At 47.9% G+C, this 27,959-nt stretch overlaps 3 protein-coding genes across 6 annotated transcripts in view; 2 read left to right on the top strand and 1 right to left on the bottom strand.

Annotated features, from left to right (window-relative positions):
• Positions 1-42: 42 nt before the first annotated feature.
• On the bottom strand, positions 43-27,511 carry eif2ak1 (eukaryotic translation initiation factor 2-alpha kinase 1). 4 transcript variants are annotated; one of them, XM_055651595.1, is made up of 15 exons: positions 27,489-27,511; positions 22,670-22,837; positions 21,601-21,737; positions 20,080-20,123; positions 18,746-18,845; positions 16,842-16,922; positions 15,291-15,390; positions 15,126-15,189; positions 12,762-13,251; positions 11,659-11,767; positions 11,460-11,566; positions 3,834-3,951; positions 2,888-2,967; positions 1,821-2,051; positions 43-394 (listed from the first exon to the last, which is right to left on the bottom strand). In XM_055651595.1, exons 2-15 carry the CDS (start codon positions 22,776-22,778, stop codon positions 242-244), a joined length of 1,923 nt encoding a protein of 640 aa, XP_055507570.1. In that variant the 5' UTR covers positions 22,779-22,837; positions 27,489-27,511; the 3' UTR covers positions 43-241. The 4 variants fall into 4 exon arrangements, with proteins under 4 accessions (XP_055507570.1, XP_055507568.1, XP_055507569.1 ...); XM_055651593.1 differs by lacking the exon at positions 27,489-27,511 and adding an exon at positions 27,200-27,349; XM_055651594.1 differs by lacking the exon at positions 27,489-27,511 and adding an exon at positions 24,658-24,795.
• Positions 3,959-9,450, top strand: LOC129706936 (ankyrin repeat domain-containing protein 61-like). The gene is made up of 3 exons (XM_055651609.1): positions 3,959-5,886; positions 7,348-7,442; positions 7,899-9,450. The coding sequence occupies exons 1-3, from the start codon at positions 5,722-5,724 to the stop codon at positions 8,914-8,916; spliced, it is 1,278 nt and encodes a 425-aa protein (XP_055507584.1). The 5' UTR covers positions 3,959-5,721; the 3' UTR covers positions 8,917-9,450.
• The window catches only part of usp42 (ubiquitin specific peptidase 42), a 67,912-nt gene continuing 65,616 nt past the window's right edge, over positions 25,664-27,959 (top strand). The window contains exon 1 of the mRNA XM_055651580.1: positions 25,664-27,099. The gene's annotated coding sequence lies outside the window, so the exon portion shown is untranslated. The remainder of the gene's footprint in view (positions 27,100-27,959) is intronic.

The following is a 27,959-nucleotide window of genomic DNA, read 5'->3' as shown; positions in this document are numbered from 1 at the left end:
GTGACTGGGACTTGAACACAACATTATACCTGGAGCCACAAGTAATACAGCAAATTTAATGCAGAACGCCTTAATAATGAACCAATGAATACATTTAATAGTTCATCCATCAATCCTCTCCGTTCATTTAAATAAACCCGTATATTCAAAGCACATACACCATCAATATTCATGAGGTATTCAAGTAAATTTGAGTAGAAAGAAAGCAAAATAAGTTTCTCTGGGAAATTTATGAAGATCTCTATATGTTCTCCCCCTCCATGGCCAGTAATTTGACTTGTTCCTTGAGGTGTCGGATTTCCTCTTCCCGATCAATCAATTTCTGCTGAAGGCTCTTGATTTCTTGTTCCTGGGTCACCACCTTCTGTTCGAGCTTCTCCTGCAGCGGAGTGAGCTGCGTGAACAGCAGTGAGGCATAAAGCAAACATTGCAGAGGTTTTGTAACTCAAAGCAGATCTGAAACAGCTATGGATTCTCGTTGGAAATTACTGACTCGCCCCTCAACATTTTAAGAATGTGAAATCTTTATGAGGGCAAAAATCAGTAAATAAACAAGATTAAACACTAGTGACACAAGGAATTGCAGGTTGGAATCTTCAATAAAATACAAAGTGCTGGAGGAACTTCTCAGCATATCAGACAGCATCTGTGGAGAATAATGAAAGGTGAGGTTTTGGATCAGGACATTTCTTTAGACTAAACACTTAAAGCCCCTGTCCCACGATGAGAGTTCACCCAAGAGCTCTCCCGAGTTTAAAAAAAAAAGAAAACAAATCACCCGTGGGATGTACGTATGACCTCGTGGATGTCCCGTAGCAGCTCGTAATGCTAACGGCAGGTACTCTAGAAATGCGGTAATTTGAAGTTTTTTCAACACTGAAAAGTTTCCGAGAGTTACCGCGTTTCCCGAGTACCTGCTGTTCGCATTATGAGCCGCTATGGGACATCCACAAGGTCCTACGTACTTACACGTTTTTTTTAACTCAGGGGAGCTCTTGGGTGGACTCGCATCGTGGGACAGACCCTTAAGATTAAACTGAGTGAGTGAGGTTGCTTTGAGGTAAAACAGGTTGCAGCCTGACCATAATACATGGGAACAGATTAGACCAGCTGAGTGCTAGCATGGAAACAGACAGTTCGGGCCACCAAGTCCATGCCGACCATCGATCGGCTGTTCGCACCAGTTCTCCCTGTGACTGCATGGGTTTCCTCCAGGTGCTCTGGTTTCCTCCCACATTCCAAAGATGGGCAAATTTCTAGGTTTATTTGCTTCTGCAAATTGCCCTTATTTTGTAGGATAGAACTACAGGAGATTGTTGGTTGCCACTGACTTAGTGGGCCAAAGGGCCTGTTTTCATGATGTATCTAAAACTAAACACTAATCTGGTACTATTACAATGTTAAGAAACATTTGGACGGGTACATGGATGGGATAGGTTTAGAGGAATATGGGCCAAACGCAGGCAGGTAGGACTAGTATAGATGAGGCAACCTCACTCACTCAGTTTAATCTGAAGTGTTTAGTCCAATGGTTCTGATCCATGAAGGCGTGGGCAAGTTGGGCAGAAGGCCCTGTTTTCATGCTGTATGACTAAAATCTATTGTCCAAGATAAAGTGTTATGTTCATACAGACTCTTTCGTCGTGGTGTCAAATAAATACTCAAAATAAAGGGTCTCAACCCAGCACTTTGAGCTTTACTCAATACTCAAAATGTTTTAGGAAATGTGGCAGTCAATTTGTGCAATGCAAGCTCCCAAAGGACAGTATAATTCTGGCCATTATTACAACAAGTTTAACGAACCAAGGTGTTCATCCTACCTTGAGAGAAGAGAAGAGTTCACTGTCCAACATCTCGTCTGCACTTGGTCTGTGGGAGGCATCTTTGCTGGTTAGCATCTTGATGTATTTAGCTTGGAGAGGCCACCATTGGGCAAAGTCCTTAGGGATGTGGCCTTCTCGAAGTGCCATGATTATCTTTGTCCTCTCCATCGCAGTTCCGAATGGATGGAAGAGCTCCAGTAAGATTATGCCAACACTGTACATATCCGACTGAAAGTGCAGATGAAAACACAATAATATTGCAACACAGCAACAGACTGCACACACCAACCACTGCACCATGGTTTACCTATGTGAGCCCTGTCCATACCTTTCAAACATCTAAGTGTCTGATCCCATCATCCTGAAATGCATCCTGCAGTCTAATCCCACAAATAGAACCTTCATCCCACTAGGACTACGCTGACTTTAAACGTAGAACATACACTTAGAACAATGCAGCACAGGAAAAAAGCCCTTGGGCCCACAATGTCCATGCCGAACATGATGGCAACTAATCTATTGACTTACAGAGACAACGAAATGCAACGAAATTATATTAAGCTCTTAAATCTTAACATTTAAATGTATTTGTAATTTTACAAAAGTTGTTCCAGTTCACAACTAGCCTTCCTGATCCACATCCCTGCATGTCGTATGCCTACCCAAAAGCTTCTTAAACGCCACTCCACCACTACCCCTTGCAGTGTGTTCGAGGCCCTCACGACTTGTGTAAAAAAAAACTTGCCCCACACATTCTCCTTTAAACCTAGCCTCTCTCATCTTACAGCTACAGCTTCAAACCTTGTTCTGAATGTCTACCCTATCTGTGCATTACTCAAAGCTGCAAGCAATATTCTAAATGCGGCCGAACAAAAGTCCTATAAAGCTGCAACATTTATTTCTGACACTTATACTGAATGCCCCAACCGAAGAAGGCAAACATACTATATGCCTTCTTTACCAGTCTATCGATTTGTGTTGCCACTTTCAGGTAGTTATGAATAATATTTGAATTATAAAGGGCAATTGAATAGGAGGATTCCAGTATAAAAACAGATGTGTACCTTGAAATCATAGCAAGAACCTCTTAGTTGTTCAGGGGAAGCGTATAGACAGGTTCCAACTCCCGAGGTGTGTTTGGAATCTGGGTGAAAAAAAGACAAAGTCAAAGCTAAATACTGAAAAAGGTGACAACGTGCCTTCTCAGGAAATGTTTTCGTTTCAGCTTAGTTTAGAGATACAGCATGGAAACAGACACTTTGGCACATCGAGTCCATGCCGCCCATTGATCACCCATTCACACTAGTTCTATGTTCACACCAGCGGCGACTGCGGAGGGTTGTAGTCCCGACCACGGGGGAAAATGGAGGACTGACCAAACTTTGTGCCTTCCACCACAGTGATGAATGCTGTGGTGGATGATTCTGTTCATTTTTTATTGTGTATTGTGTGTTTTTTTTTTATTGTACCGCTGCTGGCAAATTAATTTCACTGCATTTTATATGCAAGTGACGAATAAAACTTAACTTGACTTATTTCACTTTCTCATCCACTCCTACACACTAGAGGCAATTTACAGAGACCAATTAACTTACAAACCTGCATATGTTTTGAGATTTTTTTGTTTAGTTTAGTTGGTTTGTTTAGACCTGAAACACCACCTCTCCAGGTTATCCGTATTTGCTGCCTGACCCGCTGAGTTACTCCAGTTTTGCTCGATTCCAACATCTGCAGTTTTGCTCGATTCCAACATCTGCAGTTCCTTGTGTCTCCGGAGTGAGTTTTCCATTGAACAACATATGTCTACCATTTCCAATACTCTAAAATGCAAGAGGAACTCAGCAGATCAGGCAGCATTTTACTGATCAGACTGAAGTGGCCCCGACCTGAAACATCATCTGTCCATTTCCCTACGCCGATGCTACCTGACCCATTGAGTTACTCCAGCACTTTGTGTTTTGCTCGAGATTCCAGTGTCTGTTGTTCCTTCTGTCTCCATCCAATACTCACCGGGACCTTCATTCTTGGTCGTCCATGAATCTGACGTCTCAACAATGTCACTGCAGGCCAGTCCGAAATCCCCGATCCGAACGTGGCAGTCAGGAGCATGGAGAAAGATGTTCCTTGGCTGTAACAGAAGGCAGTGTATGTTTGTTTATAAATGAGTCATGAACAAAACTGCTTGCATTCAACCTAGTCCTGCATTCTAGATGATAATAGCACGGCCATCATCCATTCGGACCAGGACTAATAATCCAGCTGCCCAGTTCAAATCCAACCATGTAGGAAGGAACTGCAGTTGCTGGTTCATACCGAAGACACAAAATGCTGGAGTGACCCAGTGGGTCAGACAGCATCTCTGGAGAGAAAGAATAGGTGATGTTTTGAGTTTAAAGAAGCATTCAGGCATGAAACGTCACCCATTTTCTCCAACGTTGCCGCCAGACCCTCTGATTTACTCCAGCATTTAGTGTCTATCTTAAAATCCAACTGGCAGCTGTGGAATTAAAATTCAATTAATAACAGTGTTTATCTTTTTGAGAAAAGAACTGGAATTAGTATTGACAATATGAATTTACCAAGTTGTTGTAAAAATCCTGCCTAACCCACTGAGTTACTCCAGCACCATGCGTCTCTCCTAACAACTAGTACTCTCAATCCTGGCAGCAAACTGGTAAACCTCTGTACCATCCCCAAAGCCTCCATTCTTCTTGTAGTGGGGTGACCAGAGAAGCAGAAATTATTCCAAATTTGCTCTGACTAATGTTCTATATAACTGCAGAGGAATGAGCAGACCCAAGGACATCAGTTATCTTAAGAATAGCTCATGTTCAGTATAACTAGTTTAATTTAGTGTTGTTTATTATCATGTGTAGCGAAGTACAGTGAAAAACTTTTGTTGCGTGCTAACCAGTCAGTGGAAAGACTACATGATTACAATCGAGCCATCCAATGTAGATACATGATAAAGGGAATAACATTTAGTGAAAGATAAAATCCAAGAAAGTATGATTAAAGATATTCTGAGGGTCTCCCATTAAGTAGATAGTAGCTCAGCACCGCTCTCTAGTTGTTGATAGGATGGTTTGGTAACCTGATAACAGCTGGGAAGAAACTGTCCCTGAATCTGGATGCCTTTTCATACTTCTGTATTTCTTACTTGATGGGAGGGGAGAAGAGGGAATGACCTGGGTGAGACTGGTCCTTGATTATGATGGTGGCCTTGCCGAGGCAGGGAGAAGTTAAATGGAGCAAATGGATGGGAGGTTAGTTTGTGTGATGGTCTGGGTTGTTCCACAATTCTCTGCGATTTCTTGCAGTCTTGGATGGTGCTGTTCCCAAACCATGATGTGATGCATCCTGATACGTACAGCTAATGCACTGCTAACTTAGTGGGATCAAAGAGACTTATCACTGTTATGGGCCAAGAGAGAGTTAGATTTAGTTCTTAGGGCTAAGTGAATCAAGGGATATGGGGAAAATATCAGAACGGGGTACTGATTTTGGATGATCAGCCAAGATCATATTGAATGGCGGTGCTGGTTCAAAGAGCCGAATGGCCTCCTCGTGTACCTATTTTCTATGTTTCTATGGTTCCAATATTCCGCTCAAGAAGGCGACCTGTATTGCGAATTCCGCACGGAACACGAAGACCTCGATGTCACAATCTGCTGCCATCGCAACCTGAAACAAATCAAAATTGTGCTGACAACGCCCAACAGGAAACGTCTGCCACGTGTCAAAGCTGCGGTGATCCCAACCCAGCTACCGCGAGCGACGGCAGACGATCTCGTCCCTGGCACTTTAAACAGGGAGAGCTCAGGAGCGTGAAAATATCCCGCTTGTGAATGGCCGCTCTGCGGTGAACCCCAGCTGAAGGAACTAATGTTCAAAAAAAATGTGTGAATGCCAGGGCAAGTTTGATGATGTCCACGCCAAGCTTCACGATGCTATAATGAGAGGTGACCAGGGGAACATCACAGCCCTGCTTAAGGTGCATCCTGTCAATGAGCCCATAACCATCTGGAAAAACTGCGCCATGGTGCCCATGTATGAAAATCAGGCAAGTCAAGCAAGGCATAGAACTGTACAGCACAGGAACAGGCCATTCGGCCCACATTGCCATGCTGAGCATGATGCCAATTTAAACTAATCTCTGCTAGTCAGCAGAGATTAGTTTAAATTGGCATCATGTTTGGCATGTGATCCATATCCCTGCATATCCATGTGCCTATCTAAAGCCTCTTAACCACTATCATATCTTCCTCCATCACCACCCCTGCAGAAATCCTCTTATTTATTAAGTAACCTGAATAGTTAAGATGCCCCAAGATGCTCCATCTAAGCCAGTCCCATTTGTCTGCGATTGGCCCATATCCCTCAAACTCTTTCCTGTCCAAATGTTTATAGTTTGAGATATAGCGTGAAAACACCATGTCCTCACCGAGCAACAATCACCCGTACATTAATTCTATCCTACACACTAGGGAGAATTTACAGAAGTCAGTTAACCTACAAACCTGTATGTCTTTGGAATGTGGAAGGAAACCGGAGCACCCGGAGAAAAGAGACCCGGTCACAGAGAGAACGTGCAAACTCTGTACGGACAGCACCTGGATTCAGGATCGAATCCTGGTCTCTGGCGCTTTAGGGCAGCAACTCTACTGCTGCGCCACTGTGTAACCCTTGTCCTTGTCAACATTTAAATGTCTTTTAAATGTTGGTAATAGTACCTGCCTCTGGCAGCTCATACACCCACCACTCTGTGTGAAAAAGCTGCCCCTCAGTTTTCTTTACCTCTCACCTTAAACCAGTGTCCCCTGGTTCTTGATTCCCCTACTATGGGTAAAAGACTCTCCATTCACTCCATCTATTTCTCTCATGATTTTATTCCCCTCCATAAGATTCCGATGTAAAGAAACACCAATTGTTTTGTATCTCCACAAACAATTACTCTCATTGCTGCCTGGAATGCTGAATATTTCCTGTCATAAAGAGTCATAGAGTCCTACAGCGTGGAAACAGGCCCTTCCTCCCAACTTGCCCACACCAATCAATGTCCCATCTACATTAGTCCCACCTTGCCTGCATTTGTCCCATATCCCCCTAAACCCGACCTATCCATGTACCTATCTAAATGATTCTTAAACATTGTGATAGTACCTGCCGCAACTACTTTCTCCGACAGCAAGTTCCACACCCTCCTACCCTTTGTGTAAAAAAAGTTAACCCTCAGGTTCCCATTAAATCTTTCCCCTCGCACTTTAAACCTTTGTCGTCTGATTCTCAATTCCCCTACTGAAGAAAATTTGTGCATATACCCGATCTATTCTTCTCATGATTTTATACCCCTCTATAAGCTCACCCTTCATCTTTCAGCACCCCTAGTTTGCTCAACGTCTCCCTACAGTTCAGGCCCTTGAGTCCTGGCAACATCCTTGTAATTTTTTTAATTTCAGATGTTGGTTATCTGCAAGGTTTTTGTTTGCTTTAAAATTGATTGTCCGATTTCTATCAATCCAAGGGGTTGTCTATTCTCCCGATCCATTTGGCCGCAACGTATCGAAAGGCAAGGAGCCTGGAGTGCTTAATTCAACACAAGGCTGATCTGGAGGCAGAGTAAGTGAGGCAAGTGAGAGCATCGGTCTGCTCTTCAGAAAACGTCACCCATCCTTTTTTCTCCCTAGATGTTACTTTAGTACTTTGTGTCCCATCTTTAACCACAGGGAGCGGTTGTATAGACTCAGACTGATAGTAGGGGGGTGAGCAGGGAGAATATGGGATTGTTACTTAAAATTAGAGACTTCACCGTTTATACTAAGCAAAATATGAGGCGCTGTTCCAATTTGCTTGTGGCCTCACTCTGGCAATGGAGGGCCGGGACAGAAAAGTCAGTCTGGGAATGGAAGTTGTTCAGTGTAACAATTGCCAAGTCTACGTTTGGTCTAGCTGAGTTTATAGTTTCTCACAGGTTTTCTTTCTTTGTAGCTGGCTCAAGGTTGGGGAAGGTGCTCTGGAAATGCAGCTACTTCCTGTTGCAGTTCTTCATGGGTTCTCTCTCTCTCACTCCCCCAGGGATGGCAAGGGTCGCAGGGCGCTGCACCTCGTCCTCATGCACTGGCCCAACACTGCCCGCGACCGGCTGGTACCCAAGACCAAGTTTGAGAAGGCGATGGCAGCCATGCAGGGCCGTGCCGAGGCTTGCATGCGGTTGCTGTGCCGGCACGGCGTGGAGGTGAACGTCAAGGCCGGCGTCGATAGCCGGGACGGCCCGCTGCACCTGGCGGTGCGGCACGGGGCATGGCCGGCGGTGGCGTTGCTGGCCCGGCACGGAGCCGAGCTGGAGGCCGCCGACCAACACGGCTTGACGCCGCTGCACATGGCCAGCGGGCTGCTGGACCGGCAGCTGACTGAGGAGCTGCTGGGCCGGGGGGCGCGGGTGGACGCCCGCGTACCGGGCAGCGGCTGTACACCGCTCCAGCTGGCGGTGGGAGCCGCCTCGGGCAAAGCCGGTCGATACCTGGGAGCCGGACTGGACTGCGTGAGGGCCTTGCTGGCGGCTGGAGCGTCGGTGGACGCCCGGGACTGGCGAGGCCGGTCGGCGGCCCATGAGGCCTGCTTTGGCGGGCGGGAGGAGGTGGTCGACCTACTGCTGGATCACGGAGCCGACCTGAGCCTCTGCACCGAACAGGGAGAGTCACCCCTCGCCCTCTTCCTGGAGCGCCGGCCCAACCTGCGTTGCCGCCGGCTGCTGGCCAAGGTGCTCAGCCTCTCCTGCCCTCCCCGCATCCACGGAGCAGGCGGCGGCTTGCCCAGCGGCCTGCTCGGCCCTGAGTCGCGCCGCCACCGAGAGTTCCTGCAGGCCCTGTGCCGGCAGCCGCCTGCTCTCCGCAACCTGTGCCGTGCGGCGGTGCGCCGGGCCCATGGGCGGCACCAGGCCCAGCAGCTTCTGCCCACCCCCGTCTGGCGTTTCGTCTACGGGCACCAGGGCTATGCCGAGGAACTGGAGGAAGTGGCTGGAGGGCCGGACGAGCGGCAGGAACCAGAGGCCCAGGACCGACTGGACCATAGGATCGGCGGCCTGCACCTCTGAACTACCCTCACTCCTCACCCCAGTGAAAGCTCAGCTTCCCGCCCCATTAACTGGCAAGAACATTTAAAATTTTCAGTCCTCCCCACCTCCCCTCTTTTTCAAGACAATCTTAGGCTGTGAGACTTTCCACCCAACAATCTGAAAGGGGCAATACAGGTAACAGGGACTGAATGAAGACATACGAGCAGAATTAGCCTATTCGGCCCATCAGGTGTGCTCCACAATCCGATCATGGCCCATCTATTTTTTTCTCTCTCAACCCCATTCTCAGGCCTTCTCCCGTAACCCTTGACTAGAACCTATCAATCTCCAACAGCAGAGACAAACTGCTTTTGTTCCGTGCCTGCTAAATCTAAAAATCAAATAGGTTTTAAGTTGCAAATCTGGAGGAATGGGCGAGGGAATTTCAGTGGTATTTGGGCCAGCTGGTGGTGGTGGTGAAAGCAAAAGCTGTATTCGGGATCTTTTCTGCTTATATACAAGATTTCTCTGTACCTAACATTAAACCTGGATGTGCGGAGGTAATATAAACGAATTAGCATTGAGCTGCAGTTTATACTTTACACAGAGGAGGGGGGGAGGTGGGGGGGGGGGGGGGGGGGGGGGGGGGGGGGGGGGGGAGGTTGGAGGGGGGGGGGGGGGGGGGGGGAAAGGGGGGAAGGGGGGGGGGGGGAAAAGGGAGGAGGGGTTCTGCAATGGCAAAAGGGTGGTAGAATCAAAAATTCGCTCATTTATTAAATAACCTAGATATGCAAGATAGAATATAAAACAGTAGCGCAGGAACGGACCCTTTGGCCCACTGAGTTCATGCCAACCATCCATCACTCGTTCATAGCAATTCCATGTTATTCCACTTTCTCATCCACTACCTACAAACTCGAGGCAATTTTGACATAGACCAATTAACCAACAAACCCGCACGTCTTTAGGATGTGGGAGGAACTCGGTGTGGTAGATGAAGCTGATACAGCATCTAAAAGACAGGACACGTATGTGGATGGAAAAGATTTAGAGGGATATGGGACAAGCTGCCAGAGGAGGTAGGTGAGGCATAAGTATTAAAAGACATTTGGCCAGACACATGGATATGAAAGGTTTAGAGGGATATGGGCCCAAATGCGGGCAAATGGGACTAGCTTAGATGGGGCATCTTGGTCGGCATGGACAAGTTGGGTTGAAGGGTCTGTTTCCGAGGTGTATGGATCTACGACTTTAAAATAGATTGAATAGCTTGATACCACACTATTACGGGGCGGCACAGTGGCGCAATGGTAGCGTTGCTGCCTTACAGCGCCAGAGACCCGGGTTCAATAGTGTCTGTACGGAGTTTGCACAGTCTCCCTGTGACCGCGTGGGTTTTCTCTAGGTGCTCTAGTTAGGCCGTGGGAGGAAACCTACGTGGTCACAGGGAGAACGTGTAAACTCCACACTGACAGCATCCGAGATCAGAATCGTACCGGGGTCTCCGGTGCTGTGAGGCGGCTTTAACAGCTGCACCACTGGCCACCCAAAATAATTAGTGTATCTACATTAAGATAGTCTAAGCCTGCTGAACCTAAAATATAGAGTGAAAATGCAGACTCTGAGACCAATGTTAGACCTCTCCTTCAAAGAGCCAACACAGACAAAATTACTTGGTACCCACAATGATTAAAAATAATCTTGTACATTTTCTACCAGCACAGGAGGCTGAGGGGAAAACTTATAGAGGTCCACAAAGTCATGACAGGAATAGATAGGGTGAATGCCTTTGATCCAGAGGAGGGGGATCAAGAATCCTTGGTTTAAGGTGTGAGGGGCAAGACTTGATATGAACCTGAGGGGCATTTTTCTCACTCAAGGTGTGGTAGATGAGGCTGATACAGCATTTAAAAGACACAGACACGTATGTGGATAGAAAAGATTTAGAGGGATATGGGACAAGCTGCAAGAGGAGGTAGGTGAGGCAGATACTTATAATATTTAAAAGACATTTGGCCAGATACATGGATATGAAAGGTTTAGAGGGATATGGGCCCAAACGCAGACAAATGGGGCTAGCTTAGATAGGGCATCTTGGTCGGCATGGACGAGTTGGGTTAAAGGGCCTGTTTCCGTGCTGTATGTATCTACGACTTTAAAATGGATTGAATAGCCTGTTACCACACTATTACGGGGCAGCACAGTGGCGCAATGGTAGAGTTGCTGCTTTAAAGTGCCAGAGACCCGGGTTTAATAATGTCTGTACGGAGTTTGCACGGTCTCCCTGTGACCGCGTGGGTTTTCTTTAGGTGCTCTGGTTTCCACCCACTCCAAGGAAGCAGAGGTTTGTAGGTTATTTTGGCTTCTGTAAATGCGTAGGAGAGTGCTACTGTTTGGAATACCCGGAGTAAACCCACAGGGAGAATATGTGAACACCGCATAGACAGCACCTGAAGTCACGATCGAACACGCGTCTCTAGCGCTGTGTGGTCGCTGGTCAGTGCAGGCTTGGTGGGCTAAAGGGTTTGTTTCTGCGCTGTATGTCTAATGTCATCTGACTGAACTTTGTGAGACAGACTCACCTTCAGGTCCCTGTGCATGACAGCCTTAGAATGGATGTAACGTACTCCCTCGACGAGCTGACGGAATATGTGCATGGTGCAGTCCAATTCCAGCAGAGCAAATTGACCTGAACAACCGCAAACGGTTTCAATGAAAAAGTAGTGACAAGAACCGACTCAGTATAATATATAACGAATAACAAAGAATTAAGCAACTCACATGTAAATTCCAGACCCTCTCGTGCTCTGGTATTCCTTTCCAAAATCCATTCCTGAAGAGACCCTTCACACATTTGCATTTGTATGTGAAGCACAAGATGGAAAGGGATCTAACAAATAAGCAAGATATTCAACACAACTTGTATTTATAAAACTGTTTTCTCAGCCTCTGGACCAGGCAAAAGCAACAATCAATGTTGTAATCAATGAGATCCAGTGGCCAATTTGTTCAAAGAGAGATCACACACCCAGCAACGAGGTAACCAAGCAGATAAGGGTGGCACAATGGCGCAGCTGGTAAAGCTGCCACACAGCGCTAGAGACGCGTGTTCGATCGTGACTTCAGGTGCTGTCTATGCGGTGTTCACATATTCTCCCTGTGGGTTTACTCCGGGTATTCCAGCTTCCTCCCATATCCCAAAGACGTGCAGGTTTGTTGGTTAATTAGCCTCTGTAAATTGCCCCTAGTGTGCGGGGAGTGGATGAGAAACTGGGATACCATAGAACTAGTGTGAACGGATGATCTATTCTTGGTGTGCTGAAGGGTCTGTTTCCACGCTGAAACCAAACAACCAAAATGATCTGTGTAGGACGGAACTGCAGATGCTGGTCTACACCAAAGATAAGACATAAAAAGATGGAGTAACTCAGTGGGTCAGGCAGCATCTCTGGAGAAAAGGAGTAGGTGACCTTTCGGGTCGAGACCCGTCTTCAGATCTTTTTGGAGGCTGGGGCTGGCAGAAACAATGGATCTTGTGAAATATTGGAGGGAGATGGAAGCGGATAATGCCGGAAATAGAAGGTAGGAGGTTATGGAGGGGAGATCGCTGGTGGGGATAAGATTAGTGATAGTCTGGGAGATGTTGTTCATCTCTAGGGGTAAGGGGTAGCCATGAGAAAAGAGACAGAATGCTGGAGTAACTCAGCGGGTCAGGCAGCATCTCCCGTTGTACATGGATAGGTAACGTTTCGTGTCGGGACTCTTCTTCAGACTGGTAGTTATGAGGAGGTGTCTGAGAGCTGGAGCCTGGTCTCGGCAATGTCGAGATCAGCCTGCCAGACTATAGTGCCATTTCTCTCGTCAGGGGTTTGATGTTTTCTTACCTTGGAGACAGGCGGCACATCCGTGAATGACGAATCACTCTCTGATGTCGAATTACTGCCCGGGTTTACAGACGAACCCGAAATCTCTACATCTTCACATCCTAGTTCTTTGTTCATCTCGAGGTCTTGTGTTTCAGTCTCCAACACTTCAAACAAGGAGTTCAGTTTATTCCTCCCGTCCTGGCATATCTGTAGCTTAGACTGATCTATGTCGCTGTACATAGACAGATCCTTGGAGTAAAAGCAAGGCAGGTGCCTGCCAAAGTCCTTTATTCCCAGGTGTCGATGCCCACTGTTGGTTGGAAGCTTCACTCCACTTGCTTCACCGTGGATGGTGGTTTTCTTGCCATCTTCCTTTGAACTGTTTACAAGCACCTCTTCCTCCACCAATCGGCACCCTGACAAAGGCTCTCCCAATCTCATAGAAGAACTAGGGTCTGCAAAAATGATACTGGAGCCGCTGGTATGTGTGTTATGGACTGCAGGGTCTCTACAGAAATAAATTCAATGCGAGTTATACAAATTTTAAGCACTCGTATATATGTAAAATCAACTCTCTACCTCATCGGGACTTCCGCGGCTGATCGGCAGCTTGTGTTTACCTACTGCGGCCAGAGTTGTGAAACTTCTGCCCAGCCGGAGCCGGCAGATCCGTTCCCATAGCCGGCTTTGTGGGCTGTTGTCTCAACCCCTAGCCCCCCAGGCCATGATGTCTATTGATCAAAACAGATAATCCAGAAAGGCTCTGGTGAGTGGCCGGATGCATGGCAGATACAGTTTAATGTGGATAAATGTGAGGTTATCCACTTTGGTGGCAAACACGGGAAGGCAGATTATTATCTGAATGGTGTCAAGTTGGAAAAAGTGGAAGTAGAAAGAGATCTGGGGGTCCTTGTTCATCACTCACTGAAAGTAAGCATGCAGGTACAGCAGTCAGTGAAGAAAACGAATGGCATGTTAGCCTTCATAACAAGAGGAGTTGAGTATAGGAGCAAAGAGGTCCTTCTGCAGTTGTACTGGGCCTAGTGAGACCACACCTGGAATATTGTGTGCAGTTTTGGTCTCCAAATTTGAGGAAGGACATTCTGGCTATTGAGGGAGTGCAGGGTAGGTTCACAAGGTTAATTCCTGGGATGGCGGGACTGTCATATGTTGATAGAATGGAGCGGCTGGGCTTGTATACTCTGGAATATAGACGGTTGAAAGGGGATCTTATTGAAACATATAAGATTATTAAGGGATTGGATACGCTAGAGGCAGGAAACATGTTTCCGATATTGGGGGAGTCCAGAACCAGGGGCCACAGTTTAAGAATAAGGAGTAGGCCATTTAGAACGGAGATGAGGAAAACCTTTTTTACTCAGAGTTGTGAATTCGGAATTCTCTGCCTCAGAAGGTAGTGGAGGTCAATTCTTTGGATGCTTTCAAGAGAGTGTTCGCTAGAGCTCTTAAAGATAGCAGAGTCGGCATATGGTGAGAAGGCAGGAAAGGGGTACTGAATGTGAATGATCAGCCATGATCACAGTGAATGGCGGTGCTCACTCGAAGGGCCGAAGGGCCTACTCCTGCATCTATTGTCTATTGAACAAGGGTGCCGGAAAAATCGGCAGTGGACCTGTACAAGGAATTCTCGAGCATCAGAGGCTGAGGGGAGACCCGATAGAAGTTTATAAAACGATGAGGCATAGATTAGGTAGATAATTAGTCTTTTTCCCCAGGGTGGAAATGTCAAATAGCAGGAGGGCACACATTGAAGGTGAGATGTTTAAATGAGGTGTATGAGGCATGGTTTTGGTTCTCACAGAGTGATAAGTTGGTTTACACGGTGATGACATAGGAGTAGAATTAGGCCATTCGGCCCATTGAGTCTACTCCGCCATTCCATCATGGCTAATCTATTATTCCCTCTCAACCCCATTCTCCTGCTTTCTCTAGTCTAGAGATGGAAAGGAGGCAGGGTATCAAATAAGAGAATATTGAAATGTAAAATCGGAGAGAGGGATGGGGGTAGAAAGGGACGGCGGGGGGACTGGACGGGATAGTGAGAGAAATGGTGAGCACTGGGGGTAGTGGGTGGAAGCAGGAAAGGTGGTGGGGTATCACCCGTACATTGGGTTGTAACCTAACCAAGTGGAATACGAGGTGCTATTCCTCCAGTCTGCTTGTGGCCGCATTCTGGCTGTAGCGAGTTAGCTACAAGTCATGCACCCCGTTCCATCCTTTACTTTAGACTTTATAAATACAGCATGGAAACAGGCCCTTCAGCCCCCCGAGTCCACACTGGCGCTGCCCCACCGCACTGCTGTATTCACTGGCTAAAGCAGTGGTGAGTTATCACTCATTTTCACTGTAAAAGCTTCTTACCCTCCATCCTCCTGAACAGGAAGACCTTTCAATGCACATAGATTACTTAGCGACACTTGATTACCTGCAGTGAGAAACAGAGAAAGTACAACAATTAAACTGTGATAGAGAATGGAGTGCTATTTAAGTTTTTTTTTTAAATATAGAGATCCAAGGTTTAACTACTTTTTAAGACCAGATGCTGTACGTGCTCTATCCAGGCAGTGTGATAGCCAACAATGTGTGGATGCTGAAGACCCGCCAGTACCTTTACCTCTCGCAAAACCTGAAACAGAACAAAAGTTGAGACTCTAGTTATACCCCAAAACCCACAATACCTAGAACTAATCACCCAAGATCAATGTGAATGGCTGCATGGATGTAAATTGAAATCTACTTCCAGTTCCTACAGTTTTCTAACGGCATGATCCACAAATTTTTAAGCCTCACAGTTAAGCCACTCAAGTTGGTTAGGGGCGGCACGGTGGCACAGTTGTAGAGTTGCTGCCTCACAGTGCCAGAGACCCAAGTACGATCCTGACTACGGATGCTGCCTGTACAGGGCTTGTACGTTCTCCCCGTGACACAAGTGGGTTTTCTCCGGGTGCTCCGGTTTCCTGCCACACTCCAAAGACGTATATGTTTGTAGGTTAATTGGCTTCGGTAAAATTGTCCCTAGTGTGTGTTGGATAGTGTTTGTGTGCAGGGTTGGCTGGTCGGTGCGGATTCGGTGGGCCGAAGTGCCTGTCTGCGCTGCATCTCTGAACTAAACTTAAATTCGATCCTGGCCTCGGCTGCTGCCTGTGTGGAGTTTGTCGTCCCCATGACCGCGTGATTTTCTCCCAGGTGCTCGTTTCCTCCTACACCTCCCAAAAATTCCTTCTCCCCGCTTCCAACCGGCAGGAAACACAGAAGCTTGAAAGCGTCCCGACCCGGAATGTCACCTGTGCATTCCCTCCTCAGGTGCTGCCTGATCTGCTGAGTTCTTCTAGCACGTCGTGTTTTGCTCAAAATTCCGAATCTGCAGTTCCCCGTGTCTACCAATGGTGGGGAGATGGAAATTGGAGGCATGGAAGAAGTTGGAACTGATGATTGGATTTCTCAGAGAGATAGGAAGTTAGTCAGATAAAAAGTTCTTCATCAGCCAATGAAGAGGCAGTGAACACTAATGTGTAGTAAATAATCTAAAAGCAAAATATTGCTGATGTTGGAAATCTGAAATAAAACAAAAAATGCCAAATGTTCAAAAGCAGAACATACGTTTTCTTTTGAGACATGTCTTTTAAGACATCTTTTAAGAAAAAGCCCGCACCATTTTTCCTATTCAATCTTTCCTACCTTTCATCCTAGCACATTGTCTTTTTTCCCCATTCTTTTCTCCCCTTCCCACTTCCCTTGCATTTTACAACCTGTCTCTCCAAATCTTCCTCGTTTTGCCCAAAGCTTCCTCAACCCGAGAGATTATATCTGTTCTCACCTGACCTGCTGAGTATTTGCCATTTTTTTTTAATAGGGCACAAAGTGCTGGAGTAACTCAGCAGATCAGGCAGCGTCTCTAGAGGACGTGGATAAACAACATTTTGGGTTGGAATGTTTAAGAAGGAACTGCGAATGCTGGAAAATCGAAGATTTTGGATTGGAATCCTTCTTCAGTCTGAAGAAGACTGAAATGTCACCTATCCTTGTGTCATCTTGCTTTGTGAATAATAACAACAGCCTGTAATAAAAATGGAATACCTTCATACAGCCCAATCTTGTAAACTTCTTCATGAGAATTTTCTTCAAAGCGTAGAACTGTCCGTCCAATTTATTCCTGACCTGAAATAAATACAAGTGGTTAACTTATAACATCTCTGACCTATTTAGTTTAGTTTAAAAATACAGCATGGAAACAGGCCCTTCGGCCCTCCAAATCCGCGCCGACCAGCGATCACCCCATACACTCGTTCTATCCAATACAATGGGGACAATTTACCAAAGCAAATTAACCTACAAATCTGCACGTATTTGGAATGAGGGAGGAAACCAGTGCACCCAGAGAAAACCTACAAGATCACAGGGAGAATGTACAAATTCCATACAAACAGCACCCGAAGTGAGATTTGAGCGCTGTTAGGCAGCAACTCTATCGCTGTACCACTGTGCTGCCCTACTTTCACCACGGATGAAAATGTACATTTGTACATGTATGTTATTTTATTTCGTGGGCCATTACTTTCTTTCCTTTAAACAAGCTAATATCCCAGTGACTTCAATGTATGCATAAAATAATGTAAACACCCACAGGTATAAACTTAAAATTAGAGATAGTGTGTTTCAAGGTTATATTGGTAAAGAACTCGTCACAGAAAGAGTTATTAAAATGTTTCACCCCACCACACAAACAAAACTCACAGCCTGAGGGTTCAATATACAGATTGTTGTTAGCTATGGCTATTCAGGGTTGATTGAAAGATAGGGCATGGAAACAGGCTTTTTGGCCTACCAAGTGCTATGCTGAATGTCCATCAACCTTTCAGACCAGTTTGATGTTATCCCACTTTCTCATCCACTCCCTACACACTAGGAACACTTTACAGAAGCCAAGTAAACTGCAAAAACGTGCATGTCTTTGGGATATGGGGGGAGAAAACCGTAGGAGACCCATGTGGTCACAGGGAGAACGTGCAAACTCCACAGAGACAGCACCCAAGGTCAGAATCAAACCAGGGTCTCTCGCGCTGTGGAACTAAGGTGGATAGTTGAATATACTCTTTGGTCATGGTCCAAATGAATGAGAGAACAGATTTGAGGAGCCAAATGACTTCCTTCTCTTCTGATGTACACATAGCTCTGCTATAACGCGTGTTTACATAATGCTAATTCAATATAGCATGACTGGTGAATCGGGTATCACTAATTGTAGTATGCAGGCCAAATAGGTTACAGTGCAACTTCAATCAGGCACTACTGAACAACTTAAAAGTTAGACACAAAATGCTGGAGTAACTCAGCGGGTGAGGCAGCATCTCTGGAGAGAAGGAATGGGCGACGTTTCGGGTCGAGACCCTTCTTCAGATTCAATTTTTTTTAATTGGGTTCTTCAGACTAATGTCGGGGAGGGGGCGGGACAAAGATGGAATGTAGTCTGAGACAGTAAGACTAGTGAGAGAACTGGGAAGGGGGTGGAGAGAGAAAGCAAGGACTATCTGAAGTTATGAAGAGAGAAAGCAAGGGCTATCTGAAGTTATGTGGAAAGAATGTTAGGTAGACAAAAAATGCTGGAGTAATTCAGCGGGACAGGCAAGCATCTCTGGAGAGAAGGAACGGAGAGAAAGTTAGTTTGGAAATTGGCAAGCAGAAAAATGCTGTCTTGGTAAAGAAAACAATCTTGGCACAAAAATAGTGTTTCAATCTAACCTCCCACTGTAGGAGTGAATTCGAAAGTGGGATAACATAGAACTAGTGTGAACGGGTGATCGATTGACAGCGATTTTCCATGCTCTATCTCTAAACTAAATGGAACACCTGATTCAACTAACATTAAGTAAAATAAAACACAAGTGTTTTGCTCAAGATTTCCGCATATGCAATTCTTGTGTCTCTAAACGTCAGCTCTACTTAGATCCGAAGTAGAATCTAGAAATGATTTTGCCATGCACCTTGTACACTTTTCCATAGCTTCCTTTGCCCAGACATGCGATTTCTTCAAATTCACTCACGGACCGAGATGTCTGTCTCTGATAGAGTGTTTCTTTTGTCCTGATCAAAACAAAAATCAAAACGCAACCCATCAATTTTCAGAGTTCTAGTCAACACTTACTAAGCAGAGCTTTATCGATGTTTATAGTTGGGAATGTGGACATCGCTGGTAAAGCCAGCAGTCTGTGAAAGCTTCCTGATGATCCTCCTGTCCACATGTGGTCTGTAACTGTATACGACTCCCATCCCATGCCAAGGCATAGATAGGGCGGAGAGTTAGAACTTTATTCCCCAGGATGCAAATAACTGGTTTTCTCTGGCACATCGAAGGCTGAGGGGAGACCTAATAGAAGTATAAATAATTATGAGAGCATAAATAGGGCAGAAGACCAGAATGAAATAAAAATAAACTGCAGATTCTGTTTTATACCAAAGCTGGAGACAAAATGCTGCAGAAACTAAACATCCTCTTCACGGAATGCCTTGCGACATATTTTCATGTCATCAGCAAACTTAAATACCTTACACTCACACTTTTGACTTGCCTTTCACTGCACCTCGATACACGTGACAATAATAAACTTTAAAAGAAAATTAATTCCCAGATAGTTTTATCAACAATATTTTGGGTGGCACAATGGCATAGCTGGTAGAGCTACTGCCTCACAGTACTTTGGACCCGGGTTCAATCCTAACATCAGATGATATCTGTATGAAGTTTGCCCTTCCTCCCAGTGACAGCGTGGGTTTCCTCCAGGTTCTGCCCACATCGCAAAGGCGTGCAGGTTAGTAGGTTATTTGGTCTCTGTTAATTGCCCCGGTTGTGTGCATGGACTTAATGAGAAAGTGGGATAACATAGAGCTAGTGAATGTGTGATCGATGGTTACCGTAGACTCAGTGGGCCGAAGGGCCTGTTTCCATGTTGCATCTCTAATCCAAGGCACCAAAGACTGCAGTGCTGGAATTGTGAGTTAAAAACAAACCACTGGAAGAACAGCGGATCAGGAGGCGTTTGTGGAGGGCATTTGGGTTGAGACCCTTCTTCAGACTTTTGAGTTCCTCCAGCAGTTTCTTTTTCAATACATGGATAATGACATTGCTGTAGGATAAAAGAAAGGAAGGGGGCGGGAGGTGCCTGTTCCCATGCTGTACCTCCAAACTAAACTGCAATATTTCAGTTCCAAATTTTTAATAAAAAGTTTAGAAGCTCAAGGTGGAGGTGGCAGGGATTAAACATACTCTCTGCATCCAGTAAATCCCCGCTGTGCTCCACACACTGCGTTCAACACCTACCCGCAGAGGATTTGGGGATGGACCTCTTCATTGGTAGCACGTCCCTAGAAAACAGAAAGCAACCTGAGTGTGGTGATCTTCTTCCTATCGAGTCAACACATTAACGGTAGGCGGCGCGACTCTCGTCAGCAGCGGCCTCTGCAGCCCGTCGGCGTTTTTATTATTTATTGTCTATGTTTTTATGTAGTTTTTGTTATTTTTTGTTGGGGTATGTGTGTGGGGGGGTGGGGGTGGGGTGGGATGGAGGGGGTAACTTTTAAATCTCTCCCTGCACGGGAGACCCGACCTTTTCTTTGTCGGGTCTCCGTTGTCGTTGGGGCTGCAACGTGGAGCGGCCTCCAACAGGAAGACAGGGGGCTCTGGTGCCGACGACTCACTTCACCGTCGCGGAGCTGGCCGAGTCCAGAGCGGGTGGAGCGGTGGTGGAGCGCTGCTGCTGCTGCGGCCTGACCTCCGGAGATTCGGAGGCTGCAACTGCGGGTCTGGCGGACGGCGGCACCGGGAGCCCGCGGGTCCCTGGAGGGAGACCGCTTTTCAGGGCTCCCGCAACGGCGACTTCTCCCGCCCGAGTTGCGGGGTCGAAGAGCTCCTGGAGCGGGGCCTTACAGCACCACCCCGCGCGGCTTGGAATGGCCGCGGGACTGTGCGAGCGCACGCCGGGGGCTCTAACACCAAGACCCGGTGTGTGACCTTGCATCACCCGGCGTGGCTTTAATGGCCGCGGGACAATCGCCATCGCCAGCCGGGGGCTTTGACTTTGACTCTGACATCTGGGGGGGGGGGGAGTGCAGTGGAGAGATAGGTTTTTTTGGCCTTCCATCACAGCAATGTGATGGATGTTTATGTAAATTATGTTGTGTCTTGGGTCTATTTGTTTGTAATGTATGGCTGCAGAAACGTCATTTCGTTTGGACCTCAAGGGGTCCAAATGACAAATAAATTGAATCTTGAATCTTGAAGATTAGAAGTTGTTCAGCCGCAGGTGAACACACTTCTCGGCATCTGCATACAATGGTGTCTGTCTTGTCACTTCTTGTGCGTGGTGGTGGAACGATTGGTAGATGGGGCGAAATGTGAACACTCTTTCCTCGACCCCAGTGCGGTGATGCAAACAGCCCACCTCTCCGCAACTAGGCTGGATCGCCCATCGACCCCTGGCGTTCCAAAGAAAGTTTACCATTTCTCAAGGTGTTTCCCAGTCCATCACACAGACCAGACTCCCCCCCCCCCCCACCATCGACACTGCACGCTGTCTCGGAAAAGCAGCTGACATAATCAGACTTGTTCCACCTAATCAATTCCTCTTATTATTTTACATAAGATCACCCCTAGAGTGGCAAAAAGAGCCAGCCGAGATAGAACAGTACATCTATGGTGGGACATACAATCAGGGGAGGTGTAGAAAAGAACGTGGTGGGAGTGAAACTAAAATCAGAGTAAATGCATGGTGGATGGTTGGCATGGACTCAATGGGCATTTGGCATGGAGGCATTTGATGTTCAGCCAGCAGAACGCACTCACCTGTACCGACAAACCTTTGCTTGCTGCCCGCAGCAGTTTAGTAAAGGCCTGATTGTGCTGCAGTCTCACAGTGCTGAGCTCATCACTGAAGGCCACGGGCGAAATCAGGTGCAGCTCTGCAAGCTTCTGGCACAGCACTGCAGCGGGGAGAAAAGTTGCGATGAATGCAACAAGTGGGAAATTCTTCTGATCAGCCATGATCATATTGAATGGCGGTGCAGGCTCGAAGGGCCGAATGGCCTACTCCTGCACCTATTTTCTATGTTTCTAACATATTCTGACAATCTACTGACCAGCATCATGTTTTGCTTAGACATTGTTCCGGTGCTCGACCTCATATTTTATACATCTCTCCAAGATCAACCCTAGAGTGGCAAAAAGAGCCAGCTGAGCCAGATAGATAGAACATTACATTAATGGTGGGTGGTACAATATGGGGAATAATAGAAAATAATGTGGGAAGAGTGAATCGAAAGTCAATGGGTGGTGGATGTTCGGCAAGGACTCAGTGGGCCGAAGGACCTTTATCATGGAGGCCTTTGATGTCAGTCTGCAGTACGGATTCATTTGTACCAACAAATCGTTGCTTTCTGTGTTAGCGTCAACGAAATAAGGAACTAAAGTCAGGCTCTGCCTGACCCATTGACTTTCTCCAGCACTCTGTATTTTATTTCCCCAATTCTAATACAGTTATATAAGAATATATGAATAACAATTCATAAATAAATTCTGATATAATTCTTAGCAGTAGAGATACTGCCTAACCAGCGCCAAAGATCTAGGTTCGATCCTCACTACGGTGGTCTGTACGGAGTGTCTTTCTGTAACTGCGTGGGTTTTCTCCGGGTGCACTGGTTTCCTCCCACATTCCAAAGATGTGCAGGTTTGCATATTAATTGGTTTCTGTAAATTGTTGCAAGTGTGGATGATAGAACTAGTGTAGGGTGATTGTTGATCGGCACGGACTTGGTGGGCCGAAGGGCCTGTCTGCACACTGTATCTCTATACTAAACATCCTCCGTGCTCTAGATCATCTTTGCTCTAGGTTTCTCCACACCACAGTACTTACATTTGAACAGGACGGTGGATCTGCGAGGATTTCTCTCGTAAACGAAACAGAGATGTTCTAGAAGTGAGGCCAGAAGCAGCTGGTTGGGAATCGCCACAGTGAAATCCATCAGAGTTGGAACCTCTCGACGACAATCCACCAGATCACAGCCCTCCAACAGATCGGATTCTGCCATTGGGGGAAATGCATTTAAACAGTCAAGACACTGTGGCCCACAATCGTGACAATGTCCCTGCCGAACATTAAACTAATCTCCTCTGTCTCCACAGAATCGATATTCCTTGCTTACACATGTGCCTATCTAAAAACCGCGAACAGCCGGCTTACCGTCGAAAGCAGGCGAGCGGAGGGGTGGCAGGGTGAAGGCCAGCCTGGCCCGGGACTGCTGCCGTCCATCGCCGGCCTCCGCCTCCACGCAAGGCCGGGGGGGCTCGGAGTCGGGCCCGAGCCGCGCTTTGCTTTCGGTCGACATGAGCGGGGAGGCGGCCGCTGCCCTGGTCCCGGCCAAAAGATACTAGAGATGCTTTTGTCCCGGCTCGGAGGCTGACGGAGAGAGGGTGTGTGCCAGTCACACGGGGAGAGAGAGGGGAGGTGTCAGCTTCATGGGAAGAGAGAGGGGAGGGAACGTGTCAGCTACACTGGCAGAGGGAAAGAGAGCATGTCAATCACACGGAGAGGGAGGGAGAGAGAAAACGCGGACTGAAATAGAGAAATAGGGGGTTGGGAGAGAGGTAGTGAGAATAGGGGGGTTGCACGTAAGGTCATCGGGTCAAAGGGCGTGACGCAATGAGCAGCTCAATCCATGTGGAGGACATGGCAGCTTCCGGCACACACTGTTAACACACGGAACGCATACCTCCTTACGGAGCTTCGGAGCTGGGACAGCGGCAGCGGCTGCCCGGCATCAGAGGCTGGGGCGGCGACCTGGCCTCGGAGCGGGGACAGCGACCTGGCCTCGGAGCTGGGGCGGCGACATGGCCTTGGGGCTGGGACGGCAGCGGCGGGGGGCGGGGGCTGCGGCAGCACGCAGCGACAGCAGAGTTGGGCACGGTCTGGCCTCGAGCTGGGCATCGGCGGCGGCAGCAGCGACAGCGGCGGCCTGGCCTCGGAGCGTGGGGTGGGGCGCCCGCGGCAACACCGACAGCGGCGACCTGGGGGGGGGGCTGGGGGCGGCAGCAGGCGGCGGCGGCCTGGCTCCGGGGGCTGGGGCGGCGGCAGCCTGACCTCGGAGCTGGGGCGGCGACATGGCCTTGGGGCTGGGACGGCAGCGGCAGCGGCTGGGACGGCGGGGCTGGACGCGACGGCAGCGGCAGCGGCTGGGACGGCGTCCCTGTGTCATCTCCCCCCCCGGCAGCAGCAGTGACAGCCTGGCCTCGGAGCTGGGGCGGCGGCGCAGCGGCGGCCTGGCAGCCCCGGAGCTGGGGCGGCGGCGGCCTGACCTCGGAGCGGGGGCGCAGCAGCAGCAGCAGCCTGGCTCCGGAGCTGGGGCGGCGACATGGCCTTGGGGCTGGGACGGCAGCGGCAGCAGCGACAGCGGCGGCCTGGCTTCGGAGCTGCGGCGGCGGCGGCGGCGGCCTGGGGCCTGGCCTCGGAGCGGGGACAGCGGGCAGCGGCGGCAGCTGGCCTCGGAGCGGGGACAGCGGCAGCGGCGGCCTGGCCCACGCTGTTTTTATACTTACAGCTCCAGGTAGCTCTAACGGCTCCCCGGGCCTCTGTAGAAGCAAGCCCCGCGCTGTTTTTATACTCACAGCTCCAGGTAACCCCTCCTCGCTCCAACGGCTCCCCGGGCCTCTTAATTTTATTAAAAAATTTTATCCAACAATTTTTTTGCGCCCCTAAAAATTTAGCGCCCGGGGCAAATACGCCACTGTGGCCCCCCCCACACTACGCCACTGGCCGCAGGGATAGACAGCCTGGGGTCCGCGGGTGTGCAACCAGTCCGGATGCTGGGCTGGCCCGCTGTGCTGACAGCCATAGTAAATGCTTACCTGCAGTTCACCTCGTGTACTCCAGTTGGCGTTGCATGGCACAGAACGGGTCACGTGTCGAGACCGTGACTGCAAGCAACCTCCCAATAGAGAGTGGGGGTGGAAGAGAGAAAGAAGAGAGAGTGGGATGGGGGAGAGAGGTAGAGGGAGGAGAGTGGTGAGGAAGGGATAAAGAGGGAGTGAAAAGGGGGGGGGGGGAAGGGATAGGGGGGGAGAGAGAAAGACAGAAAAGAGGGAGAGTGAGAAAGAGAAAAAAAGATAGACACAAAATGGTTAACTCAGCGAGGCAGGCCGCATCTCTGGATAGGAGTGGGTGACGTTTTGGGTCGAGACCCTTCAGACAGAGTCACGGGAGAGGGAGAGGTGTAAAAATGAGACATCAAAAGAGATGTGGAATAGATCATTGTTAGCTGGGAGAAGGTGACAACGAAACAAACAGATACAATTTAATGGGGACAGTCAGACTGGTCGGAGAACTAGGAAAGTTACGCCTATGCTGGTTACACCCCAGTGGTATGTCGCTTGGGCAGTTTACACCCCAGCGGTATGAATATTGACTTTTCTAATTGCAAGTAACTCTTGCTTTCCCGCTCACTCCATCCCTCCCTTTTGCTATTTCCCTTTCATTTTCCTTGATCGGTATCTCTTTTGATCCAGGAGTTGCAGTCATAGAGTGATACAGTGTGGAAACAGGCTCTTCGGCCCAACTTGCCCACACTGGCCAACAATGTTCCAGCTAAACTAGTCATGTTCCAGCTCCACTAGTCATGTCCTAGCTCCACTAGTCATGTTCTAGGTATGTTACAATACTTACCTTCAGTGGCGCTGCAATTCTGCCACTGGCCGTGTGCGCGATTTTGGCGCGTTTGAGGGGGGGGGGGGCGGAGTTAAAACGCGTTTTTTTTCTTAACTTGTCCTGGATTATATTTGGTTGGAGTGCAAGCTTTTGTTGAAGAATCGTTTCGACGGGCGTTCTGTCTTTTTTTTTATTTTTTTTTTTTTAAATCGCCCGACTCGTTCAGCGCTGGAGTCATTTTAAAATCAGCTTCTAAAGCCGTCAACGCCGACAACGGGGACGGATTTCATGTAGGTGACAGGTAAAAGAAAGCGGTTTATTTTTATGTATAAAAGTGGTCCTTAAGATACCTTTAGTTCACATTTTAAGTTGCGAAACGGTGATTTAGTCCCCATACCAACCGGCATGCAGATATGGGGATCTAAATCACTGCAAACCGCAATGATCCAAATGGTCGCGTTCCAGAAAAACCCACAGGCAAGTTGATTTAAATGGCCATTAATTTACAGGTATTAAACATTAAATTCCTTCCATTTGGCCTATAAATCCATGACAATGAGATTTAAAAATTATGTTATATTGTGAATTATTGTGTGAATGTTATTTGGACACTTAGGCTATTTAAAAATGTTAATCTATTCTTAAGAAATTAATAGATGTTCAGATCTAGTAATTAAATTTTGTAATTAGCTACAATTAGGTAACTAACTAACTATATGCTTTAATTTCAAGTCATCTAAGTAAGATTGTTTCATATTTGTTTCAGAATGCTTCAATCTATAATAACTGAAAATTTATTTTAGTTCTCTTAATTTTTAAGAAAGTTATAGCCATTTGACTGTCGTCGATCACAACTTTTGTGTTAAGTCAATGGAAAAGCAATAGAGAACAAGATGCTAATTTCCAAGTATGAAAATGGCCATAACTTTTTTAATACTGAAGATATGAAAGTGAATTAGGTGACAAATTAAACTTCTTTTTATGCTTTATCTGATGGGATAAATTACAGTCTTGATTTTTAAAATCTCAAAATTTTGTAACATTGCTACATGTTCCAGCTACACTAGTCATGTTCCAGCTACACTAGTCATGTCCTAGCTCCACTAGTCATGTTCCAGCTCCACTAGTCATCTATTTGCACATAATCAACTCCCACATATCACAGAACCAGAATCATCGCAGCCCACTGCAGTCGTATGATTGTAATATTCTCCTTCCAGCTACAGCGGCGCTGCCGAGCATCTTTTCGGTTGCAGTGTCCTCCTTTCAGCAGTGGCAGGCGCTGCCGAGCAGTTACTGTGACGAGGCTGACACCGCATTGCTGCGTCGTTGTCCTCTCGGCGGCGGCGGCGCTGCCGAGCAGAACAGCTCTACCGCTCCTTGCTGCGACAGCGCACGGCTGCAACCGGTGTCATCCCGGCGGCGGCGGCGCTGCCGAGCAGTTCCTCCGCTCCTTGCTGCGATAGCGCACGGCTACAGCGTTGTCCTCCAGGCGATGGCGGCGCTGCCGAGCAGCTGCTCCACGACCCCGCGGTGAATTGTGGGCCGGGCCGCGGTGCCCGGATGCGTTTGATTGTGAGCTCGCCCCGTGTCGTAATCGTTGAGGGGGTAAAGCGTTCACCGCCGTCGTGATGGAAACACTCGCGGTATGTACCGGTGGCTCCGGGCGGGTTGGGTAGGAGACGCCTCGCACCCTTATCCAGCGGCTAACCGAGGCCTACACCTTCACCGCGGCACTTCACTTACCGGCCTTGCCGGCGAATCTCCTCCATGGTTACTGATCCCCTTCTCCTCTCTCCCCCCCGGGGCCTGTGCTCCCGGTGAGGCCTGGCCAGCCCCGCCTTACCGGGAGTGTACCCCCTCCTCCACAAGCCATCACTCGCATCCATTCTCCCCCCCACTCCCGACCCATTCACTGGGGAGAGAGGGACTGAGGGCGGGCGGCCGGCCGGGCGCCCACGTGTGCGCGCTTGCGCGTGTCAGCCAGCCGCCGCTTTGTTTCCCTTGTGCAGGCTTTAATTGAGTAAAAACGCACCGAGGTATCAATCCCACCTAGCCCTTTCAAGGGCGAAAGGGTGTCTGAAGGTAGTGGGGTATAGGGTAAGGAGAGGCTGGACCCGTTGCAAGGCACTGCTCCTCTTCCTCCCCCTTCTCCCAGGGTTGGGTACAGCGTGTCTGCCTTGTCTTTTTTTTCTGAATGAATTCTTCCACAAGTCATTCTTACAACCAGTCGCGCGTTTTACTAACCAGTAGTATCCGGGAACGCGAAAAAAAAGAATGGAGATTTGCATCCGAAAATATTTTCTTTTCCACCTTTATGCCGATTTATGGTTTCTTTTTGATATTTTTCTACTAGTCGTATTGGCAAGCGAGTAAATTTATTTTCTGTGATCTATTTGTAAATATTTTAAATTGTTCGTTTTATACTCGCAAATACCGGAATACGTGCAACCCACGCCACCACTCTTGTTTTAATAGAATTTTGTTTGGCATGTATGCTTAAGGT

This window comes from Leucoraja erinacea, chromosome 20, assembly GCF_028641065.1.
Source record: "Leucoraja erinacea ecotype New England chromosome 20, Leri_hhj_1, whole genome shotgun sequence".
Taxonomy (NCBI): domain Eukaryota; kingdom Metazoa; phylum Chordata; class Chondrichthyes; order Rajiformes; family Rajidae; genus Leucoraja; species Leucoraja erinaceus.
The sequence above is the reverse complement of the archived record's forward strand: the minus strand, read 5'-3'. Positions and strand labels throughout refer to the sequence as shown.